General features: G+C 46.3%; 2 protein-coding genes across 3 annotated transcripts; both read right to left on the reverse strand.

The window, feature by feature from the left end:
* Positions 1–10: 10 nt before the first annotated feature.
* On the reverse strand, positions 11–3,906 carry hyal1 (hyaluronidase 1). Of its 2 annotated transcripts, none has more exons than XM_080000290.1 (4): positions 3,818–3,906; positions 2,470–3,377; positions 2,282–2,371; positions 11–387 (listed from the first exon to the last, which is right to left on the reverse strand). In XM_080000290.1, the coding sequence occupies exons 2-4, from the start codon at positions 3,373–3,375 to the stop codon at positions 61–63; spliced, it is 1,323 nt and encodes a 440-aa protein (XP_079856416.1). In that variant the 5' UTR covers positions 3,376–3,377; positions 3,818–3,906; the 3' UTR covers positions 11–60. The 2 variants fall into 2 exon arrangements, with proteins under 2 accessions (XP_079856416.1, XP_079856415.1); XM_080000289.1 differs by lacking the exon at positions 3,818–3,906 and adding an exon at positions 3,595–3,733.
* Positions 3,907–6,082: 2,176 nt separating this feature from the next.
* On the reverse strand, positions 6,083–10,500 carry hyal2a (hyaluronidase 2a). Its single transcript, XM_080001551.1, has 5 exons — positions 10,434–10,500; positions 10,216–10,286; positions 8,826–9,819; positions 8,317–8,406; positions 6,083–7,706 (listed from the first exon to the last, which is right to left on the reverse strand). Exons 3-5 carry the CDS (start codon positions 9,771–9,773, stop codon positions 7,314–7,316), a joined length of 1,431 nt encoding a protein of 476 aa, XP_079857677.1. The 5' UTR covers positions 9,774–9,819; positions 10,216–10,286; positions 10,434–10,500; the 3' UTR covers positions 6,083–7,313.
* Between the last annotated feature and the right edge of the window lie 2,000 nt (positions 10,501–12,500).

The raw sequence follows: 12,500 nt of genomic DNA on the forward strand, positions 1-12,500 counted from the left end.
TGGTTTTGGATTTTATTAAAGCGTTACATTTCTCTTCGTCCTCTCTAATCAAAAGAATATTTAAGTCGGCAGAGGTTGAGAGCAGGTGTCCCCACCCCACCCAGTATAGCACATGCATTTAAATTGGGACTTCATGTTCATAGCGTGTTTCCACCTTGACTGTCCGAGCACAGTGTAGCTATTCCCTCCCTCAGATCTGTTCTCCGACACCACCTTCCAGTGGGTGGGGTCAAGGTGGAGGTAGGCCTTGGATTTGGGGTTTCTCCTCTGGCAGCGCCCCCTGGAGGAGCATGCCGTCTGGCTGCAAAGAGCTGCGGCTGATGTTACGTTGACCAGGTACCGACCCAGAGTGTCATCGATGTAGCTCTTCAATGCTGCACAGGTGCTCTGAAAAAACAAACAGTAGACAGACGACTATTTAAAGTGGTAATCCATAAGACTACATTACTCACAAAAAGTTAGGGATATTCGGCTTTCGGGTGAAATTTCAGGATGAACCTAAAATGCACTATAACCTTTACAGGTGAACTTAATTTGACCTTCTCTAAACTTTTGAATGCACATGTCCAACTGTTCAATGTTTCAGTACTTTTTGCACAACCTGCTGTTCTCTAACAAGGAGCTGAACGGCAAAATTCACAACAGATGTTTGATCCATGAATCAACCGATACATTTCCTGGTTCAATTAGAATTGGTATTTAAACCGTCCTCTTCATCATGCTGTTCACATTTTGACATCATGAGACCAAGACGACGCCTAACAATTGATCAACAGTACCTCACCATTGCAGGGTTTCAAACAGGATGTTCTCAGAGGGAAGTGGCCACTGAGTTTAGAGTGTCATCAGCAGGTTGCAACAGAGATACAGAGACACTGGAAGAGTCACAGAAAGGCAAAGAAGTGGACGTCCTTTGGCCACATCCCACACTGATGAACCTTCATTGTGAACAGTGCCCTGCGGAACAGGATGATGAATGCCACTCAACTCCAGGCACATTTAAGGGAGGTGAGAAGCACCCAAGTGTCACGTCAGACCGTTCACCTCAGTGTGGTCTGCGTGCTAGACGACCTGCAAGCGTACCTGACCACACCACCAGGCACAGGCATCATCGTCTTGCATGGGTCAAGGAGCATTTATGCTGGACGAGGGACCAGTGGCCTCAGTGCTGTTCTCCGATGAAAGTCGATTCACGTTGAGCAGAAATGATGGCCACCAACGATGTTGGAGACGTCAAGGAGAGAGCTATGCATCAGCCACTGTTGTCACCAGACGAGCCTTTGGTGGTGGTGGTGTTACAGTGTGGGCAGGTGTGTCTAGTCAATACAGAACTGCCCTACACTTTGTGAATGGTACAGTGACAAGCCCATACTACCTGAATAACATCATTAATACAGCCATTGTGCCCCTGCATGAACAACACAGGCCTCATTTCATCTTCATGGACGACAATGCTCCAGCTCATCGAGGTCGCATCATTAGTGAATGGCTGCTGGAGACTGGGGCACCTCAAATGGAGTGGCCTGCACTTTCTCCAGACCTGAATCCCATAGAAAACCTATGGGATCAGCTGAGTCGCCGTGTAGAGGCTCGTGACTCTGTGCCCCAGAACCTCAATGACCTGAGGACCACCCTTCAAGAAGAGTGGGGGGGCCATGCCTCAGCAGACAATAAGTCGACTTGTGAGCAGCATGAGACGTCGTTGTCAAGCTGTAACTGATGCTCAAGGGCACATGACAAGTTATTGAGACGTTGACATTTTTTGTTGTGGTAAACCCACCACTGTTGTTGGCTTTTGTTTCAATAAATTGTTTGAGATGAGGAAATCACCATTGCATGCTTCTACTTAAATGCCCTACTTTCATGATATAATATCACTGTAGCGTGAACTTTTTGCATTTTCTATAAATTTCACCCGAAAGCCAAATATCCCTAACTTTTTGTGAGTGTATTTCGTTTTTAGAAACAGCCATTCCATGTATTTGTGTTATGTTTGTGCTCCTCTACTTGCTGGTTCCATTGTTTGTGGTGGGGTCCACCACACACAAGAAGTGATAGGCGGCAGCAGCAGTGAATTTGATAAACCAGTGTAGCTAGTTGTGGTTCAGTAAACTGTCGAAATGGATGAACATACAAAAACAAAACAAACAAAAAAAATCACAGCACGGCAGAGGCAAAAATATCCCCACAACGTCATGTGACCAAAAAAAAAAAAAAAAAAAAAAAAATCAATCTTACAGATCACCACATTTAAAAGGACCATGTATTTAAAAGGCTGTACCTTGGACTTCGCAAAATTGGCATCGCCCCAGAGCACAATCCCAGCGGATCCCAGCGCGGCCGTCTCTCCGATGGTGTAAACAAGGTGTTCCTGTGGATCAAAGATAACGCCGTCTAGTCCAACCAACATTGTAATCATCCCACACTCGTACTGCAAAGCCCTAAAACCTAAACACAACGCCCACTTGCCTGAGAGAGGAAGTCCAGAGAGTAGGTGTAAACGATACGGGCGTAAGGGAAAACCGGTGGCATTATGGGAGCCACCTGCGCCGCGGCCCTCATGGCCTCCAGGACGCGGTGGTGGGCGTACATGAGGACCTCCGTGTCCAGTCCTCGCCAGTCCAGGCTGAGGTAGATGTCCGGGTACAGGGCGGAGGAGGCGTTCCACAGCCAGAGCAGCTCATCGTTTCTCCGTATCTCTATCGGCGGACACTCGCCCGTGTAGTTCGCGCTCTCATCTTTGTGGTAGTTATAGCAGTTGGGGAACCCATAGTATCCCCACAACCCCGCCGGCCGTTCCCTTTGCGCCGATCTCAACGTCTCCTCCATAAATCCTCTCCCCGCCGCCTCGAACTCCTGGCGGGCGGCCGCCTCCACTTGGGCAGGGTTCCAGTCCGGGTGCTTGGATCTCACCAGCGCTCTGGAAGCCTCCCAGTACACCTGTTTGGTGTCCCAGTTCCTCTCCCACACCGGTCTCCAGCTTTCCCAGTCCACCACGGCCAGACCTCGGAAGTCCCCGTCAGGGATACCAACCCGGATGTCGTCGGCGGCGGCTTTGAGGTGCTCGTCGAGACTGGCATTTTGCGGCACTCCGCCGTTCAGGGCTTCCCCTTGGGAGAAGCTGGGATAGCGCCCCAGTTTGTCCGAGTAAAAAATGGTTATGTTTTCACCCATGAAGCTCTGGTTCTGGTTTTGGACAATGCTGAACACCCCCAAGTCCAGGTCCACGCCGAAAGCTGAACGGCACCGGGACGTCGGCGCGTTCCACACGGTGAGAAAGGGAAGGTGGGAAAAGGGCGATGGCGCATACTGCAGCCCTAAAGCAACGCTGGCCACTAGGGAATAGTGTAGAAGCAGAGAACAGGAGGAGGGCATAGCTGCAGGGGGACGACAACACAGCACGACTTAGAGGACATCGGAATAGTTTGTGGTGGACGGGTTGAAATGTATGTCTTTGGAATCTGCACATTTCTATTTTTATATATATTATATGGAGTAAATATGCAAATGAACTGAAATAAACATAAATTAATGTTGTGAAATCTATATTTTTAAGTATTTTATTTTATTGACCCTGAATATTTCTGGGTTTACCTGTTAATCTCGTATATTATTCGTCTGCGTGTGTTATAAATGTACATCTTCTTACTTTCTGCACCTGTCTGGGTTTGTACTGCGCTCGCTGTCTCCCTGCGTTTCAAGCCCTGTCCACGTCACTTCCGCTCCTCTTCCTGGGTGCGGTGGCCGTATTAACCCCGGGACGCAACGGGCAACGGGCGCCACCGTTCGTCCGGGGCGGCGGGGCCACACAACTCACCTGCACTCACCGAGCCGTCGCTTCTGTTTCGCTGCGCCCCGGCTCGCCGTCGTCTGACGCGCCGGCCCCGTGACCGTGAAGTCCCTCGGCAAGAGGGGGGGAAACAATGTGGAGCTTCCAGCGGCCAATGGAAGCGGCTCCGCGGACCCGTCCCGCCCTTAAAGATACAGGCGCCTAAAAACAAACACTGGAACCCCCCCCCAGGCTAACACACACAAACAAGGAATAATTCTCGGCGTTTAGTCTGGTGGGCGAGATAGCTTCAGCAGGATCCGTTTATTGTTAATTTTTATTATCCGTTCGCAGAGTCATCCACCGGGTGAACCACCCGGTAACCAGAGGGCGAGGAAGAGCCCGCGTTTGGTTTGTCCCTTCTGGGCTACTGTCGAAACATGGCGGCGCAACATGGCGGCCCCCGTATAACGGGACCCGCTCGTCGCGCAGACGTAGAAAAGGGCTGATTCTAAGGTAACGAAAACATATCATGGTGGGATTATACACCAGTTAAAACATGCGTATGAATATTACGTTTCATCACTGCCCAGTCAGCCCCGCTAGGTGCCACTGGAATTTACACGCCGGTCCTTTAAGAGCACTTTTAAACCCCGCATGATTTAAAATCAACCAAGACAACGCCATGCCATTGCAAACCATGATGTCTTTTTTGTTTGCATGTAAAAGTAAACAGCGGTTGTTCATAACTTCACTGCACTGTCCTTAATATAGCTTTTATAGTCATGCACTGCCGATCATAATGGGTGCACAGTACAACAGCACTTGCAGATTTTAAATGCAGGTCTTGTTCAACTCTTAAAAGTAGTAGAAAATAACTCTGGCTTAACCGAACCCTGCAATTACAAGGGGAGGGGATAGCGTGCACCTCCCCAAAACTAGAGATCCTTGCTTCCACTTAGTGGGGACAAAATGTCACCGTGGATTTCACCATTGTGAAGGTCAAAATGGCAAAACAGAAGAAAAAGAGAAATGCTCATTGACAAGAAGGATATTCCTCCATCTGCATATACACCGAGGCTGCTGCTTTCACTGGCCAGACACATGCACCAGTGTATTGTGATTGTTCTTTTTACTAAAAAAAAAACCTTTGCAATTGCAATGTGTGCATACGCTGTCATTACCAGATATTTTACTGTGTTCTTCTTCTTCTTCATTATTATTATTATTATTGTTATTATTATTATAAAAAGGTGTCTTAATGATGTACTGTAGTGTTATGTAGAGAATAGCACTGAAAAAAAAACTGCCTAAAAAGTTTTTCTATTCTGTTTGGCGACGGAAATGATCTCCTCTGGGGCTAGGATATGGCCTTGACAAGTTAGAACGCTTTTCTGGGAATAGGCGAAATAATTGTTCACAAAAAGTAAAACAAGGTGTCTTTGATTTATTTCTTTAAAGATTAAAGATTCAAGAGGTTTATTGCACTGCACTGTGACTTTTATGCATTATATCTCCTTTTATAATGTGTTTCTTATGCACTTTGTCGTAATGCTTTTAATGTTTTACGTAAAAGCACGTTGCCTTGATGTTGAAATGTGCTATATATAAATAAACTTGCCTTGCCTTAGGTCAAGTGGTGTGATTCCAGTACATTCATGTAAATACCATCCAAAACACACATGTAGCTATGTAAATATTTACCTATTAAGTCACCTGAATTTGTCCCTAGGGATTAATAGTGTTTTGCTATCTGAAATGTATTTGACCTCATTCCTTGACTTGCCTGGAGAATTCACATGACTCAAGACAGTAAAATGGTTTGGCCTCAAAGTGATAGAGGCTACATGTCAACTGATGATCCAGGGAATGGAAACACATGATGGATGTAAACAGCTATAGGAGGCAATAACCTTTGTAATGTTTCACTGATTGATGGTTACGCTTCCTTTAATTACAGCCTGTTGATGCTGATTGCTGCTTTCATAAGAGGGTTGTTCGAAGTCAGAGAACGCAACCAAAGCCGCACTCGCCAGTGGACACTAGATCAGCTTGGAAAGACGCCTTATCTTTACTGTCAAGTGCTTATCAATGGCTAAACATAGTGCATAGTCATTATAATTTAAAATAAAAAAAAACGCTATTGCTTTAAACATACAAATTCAAATGAAAATTAGGAGCATCCAAACCAAACTATCAGCTTTTCACTAAATTGCACATTTGTGTTTTGCGTCGCATTGGTTTGAAATAAAAATTCTTGTTTCAAACATCAGTTCCATTCGATTTCCTATTATAATCAATATAGGCTAAGTGTGTAGGGCATTTATATCTGATTTTATTAATTTTTTTGTACACAAATAGATGTATACAGCGTTAACAGGAAACCACAAATCCACAAAATAAAAACACATGAAAAAAAAACCATTTCAAAAACAAAATGCCAGAAATAGACATTTATATCATTCCATCACAAAACCATAACTGGAGAACATTCTCAGAAAATAAACAATGCCTCTTTAAGCATCATCTTTCTCTGTTCCAATGAGAATTGAGAGCTCAAATAGAATGTAGCTCGATGACTTCTCTTGAGCATTATAAAAACCTACTTGTATCAAATAAAGAGTCCATTAGTTGAATTTGAATAAGGTAAGGCACGTCATGACGCTCTAGAACAGTATGTTCACAACAGCTTGTTTTTTGGCCATAACTGGCCTATATCACTTCCCTCCTGGTCTAAACATCTCAGATTGTGCAGTTCAATAAAGCAAAAGAAAGAAAAAAGGCAGAAAGTGAACTTATCAAATATTTCATTATGAAAAGGCATATTTGAATAACGGGTTTTGAATAAAAGTTCAACTCAATACAGGATTTCTAATAATTTGATCTCATTTTAAAATGAATACTACAAATAAACGGGTTTCAATTTACAACAAAAGTGCTGCTGAAATAGGAGTAAGGCACATTTTAGGATAAGCAGAACAAGGTAATAACATTTCCAAGAGTGTAGTAGTCATGGATTGGAAAAATATAAAGGAAACTTTATGGAAACCACTGAAAATACATTCAAATAAATATTAGAAATGAACGACTGAATTACTTACTTCCATAAAAATCTTAGATGCCAGAGAGAAGTCATGGTGATGAGGTCAGACACAAGAATTACAGAATATTGTCCTATTTCGAGAATTAAGTGCAACACAGTTACTGACATACATCAACTCATTCCTCAAATGCACAATAAAAGTTTATGTCCACATCTTCAACACATTCCTATTAAAAAAAGGTAATAGGCCACCTTGAATAAAAACAATTGACAGTGGGAGCGAGTTGAAAGAGAGCAAAATGTAAACAACATGATTTCCAGCAAGCCCTCTCTTGTATGAAACAACTTGGAAAATAATCAGCCACAACTCTGGGATTTAAACAGTGTTTCTCCAAGTGTTTCACGTCTCGTCTTACATAGACTCACTCCACCGCGCAGCAGAGCCCGACACAAGATGTTGCATTTCTGTCACACAAAATGTGGCATTGTATACACAGTATGTTAACAGTGGAGGAGAAAGATAAGCATCAGAACCACACACTGCCCGAGCGAGGCCGTGGCGTGGTGCGCCGCCCCCCTCTGCTGCTGGGGGTCCCGCATGGCACAACCCTCCCCCTGGAAGCCGCTGTAGCAATGGCACTGAAACTCCGCTACGAACTCCTCCAGCTCCGCGTCGCCGAGCTCGCCGGCGACCGTCAGCTTGCCTCCCTGACTGACGATGCTGTGGGTCAGCGGGTTCAGATGCAAGTAAACATCGCTGTCGGGGCGCCTGCGCAGACAGCGGCCATGAGCGCCACACAGCGTCTGGCTACATAGCTCTGCCGCTGTGGAAACGTTGAGCAAATACTTTCCCAGTTGACCCCGTAAATTGTCATTCAGGCTGGAGCAGCTGATCTGGACAAGACAATTCAAAGGGAAGAGAGAAATCTTACATTGTGTTACGTCTGCACAGAGGAGACTTGACACCAACACAAGACTTCTTATGCAAAAACGACTATGTTGGGCGTGTCTGTAGAGGCCGGAAGCGATGTAGGAAACCAATCGAACTCAATTTATTACTTACTACAGTTGTTCATTAAAATATAAACTTTTGAATCATTCACAGTCCAACAATACAGAATCCATTCTGCATAATAACGCTTTGAGTTGAAATGAATGACGATGCATGAATGGGAAATTTTTTTTTTCCCTTGACAAAACTTATTTTTTATTTTATTTTTTCATGTGTCTCTAGAACAATTTTCGATGTGTCTCTAGGGCAAAATAAATCCTTACGGATTAAAGACAAGTCTAATTTTAAAAGGGGTTTACTGAATGTACGGCTACGCTGGGTAAAAGTTTTACTTTCAAATGTCTGCACAGCATATCGCTCCTGTTGACTTTCTTTACATGTGACTGAGCGGCATGTCAACTAATGGGTGTCATGTTGAAACACGTGGCTCACCAGAAGAGTAGCTCATAAACTACATTTGTTAATGATCTGGTAGTTCATAAATAAACGTACTTTGCTGCTTGCATACGATGCCTCTCCCCAGAGGATAATTCCAGCTGCCCCCAAAGCCACGCTCTCCCCAATGGTGGACACCAGATCTGTCTGAAGACACAGGAAGCAACTCAACCTTAACTGGACAATTTATGGAATATGGTGCATAAAAATAAACTGATAGTGAATGGTGAGTTCAAAAGGTCAAAAGGTTAGAAGGCCATTGTGCTGAGTAACCAGCTTTTATCAGTTCACCCTCCAGAAGGAAACGCTCCATCGAGTGTTAGCGGGAGCTGTAACTGGACCAACACCCATCCTGCCCCCCTTGGCACAAACGCTTGGTATTAGAGTGTAAGTCTGCCATTACAGTAGGAAAGGACTTTGGTTTCAGATCAGGATAGCGCTACAGTTCCAGATGACATGCATTAAATGGCGAGAGCAAGAGAGATATTAAGATTTGAGTGTAATGGAGCCTTGAACAATTGGCATGGTGACAGCAATCAGGAAGGTGAATTTGTGGAATCCCATACCTCCGTTAATATTTCCAAGGAGTTGGCGTAAGTTGGCCTGGTGTACACAAAGACCGGACGTGCCAAGCCGTCCCCTGAGGATGCGAGACGCATCCCCTCCTTCACCCGGTTCCGGACAAACTGCCGTCCAGAGGTGGAGGACCGTAGCAGGGTGCTCATGTAGATGGATGGGAAGAGGGCCGTGCTCTCGGTCCAAAGCCATCTTAGCTGCTCGTTGCGAGTGGATTCCACGTCAGGACAGCGACCGGTGTAGTTCTCCAGGGTGCGCCTGTAGTCGTGGTTGTAGCAGTCGGGGAACAGATAGAAGCCCCAGAGCTGGTTGGGCCTCAGGGACTTGGCTTTCTTCAGTGTCTCCAGCATGAACTTGCGAGCGGACATCTCAAACTCCTGCTGGGCCACTCTGCCCAGATACTCCAGGAGCTGGTGCGGGTTCTTTTGGCGCACTAGCTGGCGAGACATGTTGCGATAGATATCTTTGGTGTCCCAGTTGCGTATCCAGAGCGGGCGCCACTCCTCCCAGTCGATGACAGCGAGCCCCTCGGCTTGCTCTTCGCGTATGTACTTCTGCACACCTTCTGGCATCTTCTCCAGGTGCCGGGTGAGGCTGGCCACCTGTGGTAGCCCATCGTTCACCGCGGTCCAATTGTTGACTGCGGTCTCGTCTTGCTGATAGTAGGGGTACAAGCCCAAACGGTCCTTGTAGAAGATGGTGAGATTCTGTTTAACAAAACCCTCATTGGGTGATGCAACAATCTGGAACTGCTCCAGGTGAAAATGAATACCATGACGTGGGGCACAGTCCTCCGTCGGGGCATTCCAGGCCAGGAGCAGAGGCTTGTTGTAGAACAGTGGCCATCTCGTGGGCTTCAGATCCAGAGCACCCAGGCAATTCCACATCAATGTGATCAGTAGAAGTAGTTTCCAGTCAGACTGAGCCCAGTGCAACATGTCTTCAAGTGTGAATTCACAGAAATAACTCTGACTCTATGCTTGCCTGATAGAATTGAAGAGGAAGGAAAGAACGTTTATTTTGGCCCACGAAAGTACATTTTAATCGTGAGCAGACCACTGCAGAAATAAAATCTAAATGTTATAAATGTAAGAATGCCTGTTATGAATGGCTTCACACTAAATTAATAGAAAACGGAGCCGACTGATGATAGGGAACTAGACTGAACATACATTTAAAATAAATCACATCATATGCACAGTTTTCTATAGGACTGCGCCAGAGAACCGTCCCAGAGCTTTGTCATATATTAGAAAAAAATGAAAATCTCACAAAATCACTTCTTTTTTTCTTTTTGCGCCAATAGTTAAAGTTTGTTTTCGGAAAAGTAAGAACGATGCGGAATAAGTCATCTGTCACTGACTTCGTAGACAGACTTACCGTTCCTGGCAGACGTGGGACGCATTCCCAAAAGTTGAGTGATAGTTCAGTACCGAGTTTGGTTTGGTTTCCTTGAATTGCAATAAAAAAAAGGAAAGTCACAACAGCACAACAATTATCGTTCGGGAACGGAGGGAAGCGAGTAAACGGCGCCGAAAGACACTGGCGGCGGGGTACGACCCGCGGAGCCCTCGACTCGGTCCGTGTGCGCTACTTACCCCCTGTGACTGTGTCAGTTGGAGCCATTCGGCTTCCAGCGCTGGCTCGTCGGGATGTTCCATTCGGAGGTACGCGGGGGTGGGTGGGTGGGGGGGGGGGGGGGGATACGCCGAATAGTTCAACTCTGTAGACGAGTCCACTTCGACACGTTGCGTATGAACCTCAGAAACCCTGTCGAGCTCCAGGTTGGAATTATTAGAATCTCTTCCCAAAAAAAAAACAAAAAAAAAACAACAACAACAACGTCGTCGGTTGTCGTTGTAGCTTTTCGTGAATATAACTTCCACCCGGCGGACAACGGAGTGAGTCGGTCCAAAAAGCTCCGCGTCTCCGATATGAACTCGATACTTGGAGCGTTATGCGGACGCGGAGGTCATGAGTGGCCGCCACCGCCCTGTGGGAGCTGGTGCCAAGCGCGTTCTTTGCGATGCCCTTCGGGATCGAAATGAAACCTTCTGCTATTCGACCAGAATTATTTCGGCACCCCCCCCCCCCCCAAAAAAAAAGTGCAGATACCCCGAAAGGGCAGTAAAGGAGTACTTTATTGCTCTGTTACGTGACGCGCTGTTACTTTCTTGCGTTGTGCCCTTTCGCCGCCACTGAACGTGCTGTTATTATTATTTTTTCCCCTCGCTGCCCCCAAAAGGTGTCGCTGGGGGGGGGGGGGCGCACGGCGCAGCTCTCAAACAGCAGACTTGTATTTAATCCCCGAGCAGACCCGGGGAAGCGGCGGCGGGCTCCCCCGCACGGGCTCTCTCCTTGGACAGGGCACAGGCATCTGGCATGCAGATGTCACTGCTCGGGGCATTGCTGGTGACGGCCATTGGCAACGGCTCCGCTCGGTAAAACCGAGCTGTCGAGCTCCCGAGCGCAGAAACCACGTATTTCGTTGTTCGCTGCCTCCGCGGAGAAGTGCGTGAAGTCGTGACGCGTGTTCGTACATTTGGACGTGATATGGCGACTCACTTTTTTTATTTTTATTTTTTTTTTTACTTTTCCGTCGCTGTATTTTAGTTTTGTGGTTTGTTTTTTTCGCTGAAGGAGGTCAGGAGACGGCTTCCTGTGACAGGGCCGTTCCGCTGCTCTGTCCTTCCAACTCTGCTGACTCCCTCATCTGTGTCATCAGTTTCTCTCTCTCTCTCTCTGTGTTTTTTGGAAAATGTCACCTGTGCTTAACAACTGTTGAATGGGAGGCCGGGGAAGGGAACAAAAGCGAACGTCTCCCTTTCCCCCGCAGGCCTTCGCTCTGCTCTGACCTCTGACCCCGCCCGGCGTTACATCAGCAGCTGTCCAGGAAGCGGGAGACAATCGCCGGGAAAAGTGACTCCCCACCCTTCGCCGTCCAAAAAGACGCCCGCAGGGTATTTCAGAAAGGCTGGAGGATCGCATTCGCCTAAACAAACGTCGGACTCATCCCACAGCGGCGAGCGTTTCCCGTCATCGTACCGGCATTTTCCAGCTTTTGAAGTGTGATTGGCCATCGTGGTTGTTTTTATCTGTAGTATAAATAAGAACGAAAAGGAGGGCCTGGGTTTGTACCCCCTGCCTCCTAAAAAGGTTTAAACACCCCGGACTCAGAGCTTATATAAATACAAGTGGGTAGACGTTGTTTTTATTCGCCTTTGTAATTATTGTCCAGATAATACTTCATTAATCAAACAATTGCCGAAAACTGCGATCCTTCTCAGCCGCAGGCTCAATCACACTTTTGCTTCCTCACGACATTGGGAGTCTTTTATGTATATTAACTTGTTACATTTGTCAAACTTCACTGCAACAGCTGCACTCAAACAGGAAATGTGTGTGTGAGTGTGTGTGTGTGTATATATATATATATATATGTATGTATGTGTGTGTGTGTGTGTGTGTGTGTGTGTGTGTTTCTTAAACCCAACATCAAACCCTCAGAGAGAAAATACATCAAAGTGACCCTCACAGTGACCCGAACCCCGAACACTCCCGACCGCATTCCACACAGCCCGGGGACCGGGAGGACGGCTGCAAATCAAAGCCACATCCGTTTTGAAAATGTGTCCCGTGTTCTTTTTACGTTTATTCTAAAATAT

Source organism: Zeus faber (assembly GCF_960531495.2).
Source record: "Zeus faber genome assembly, chromosome: 5".
NCBI lineage: Eukaryota > Metazoa > Chordata > Actinopteri > Zeiformes > Zeidae > Zeus > Zeus faber.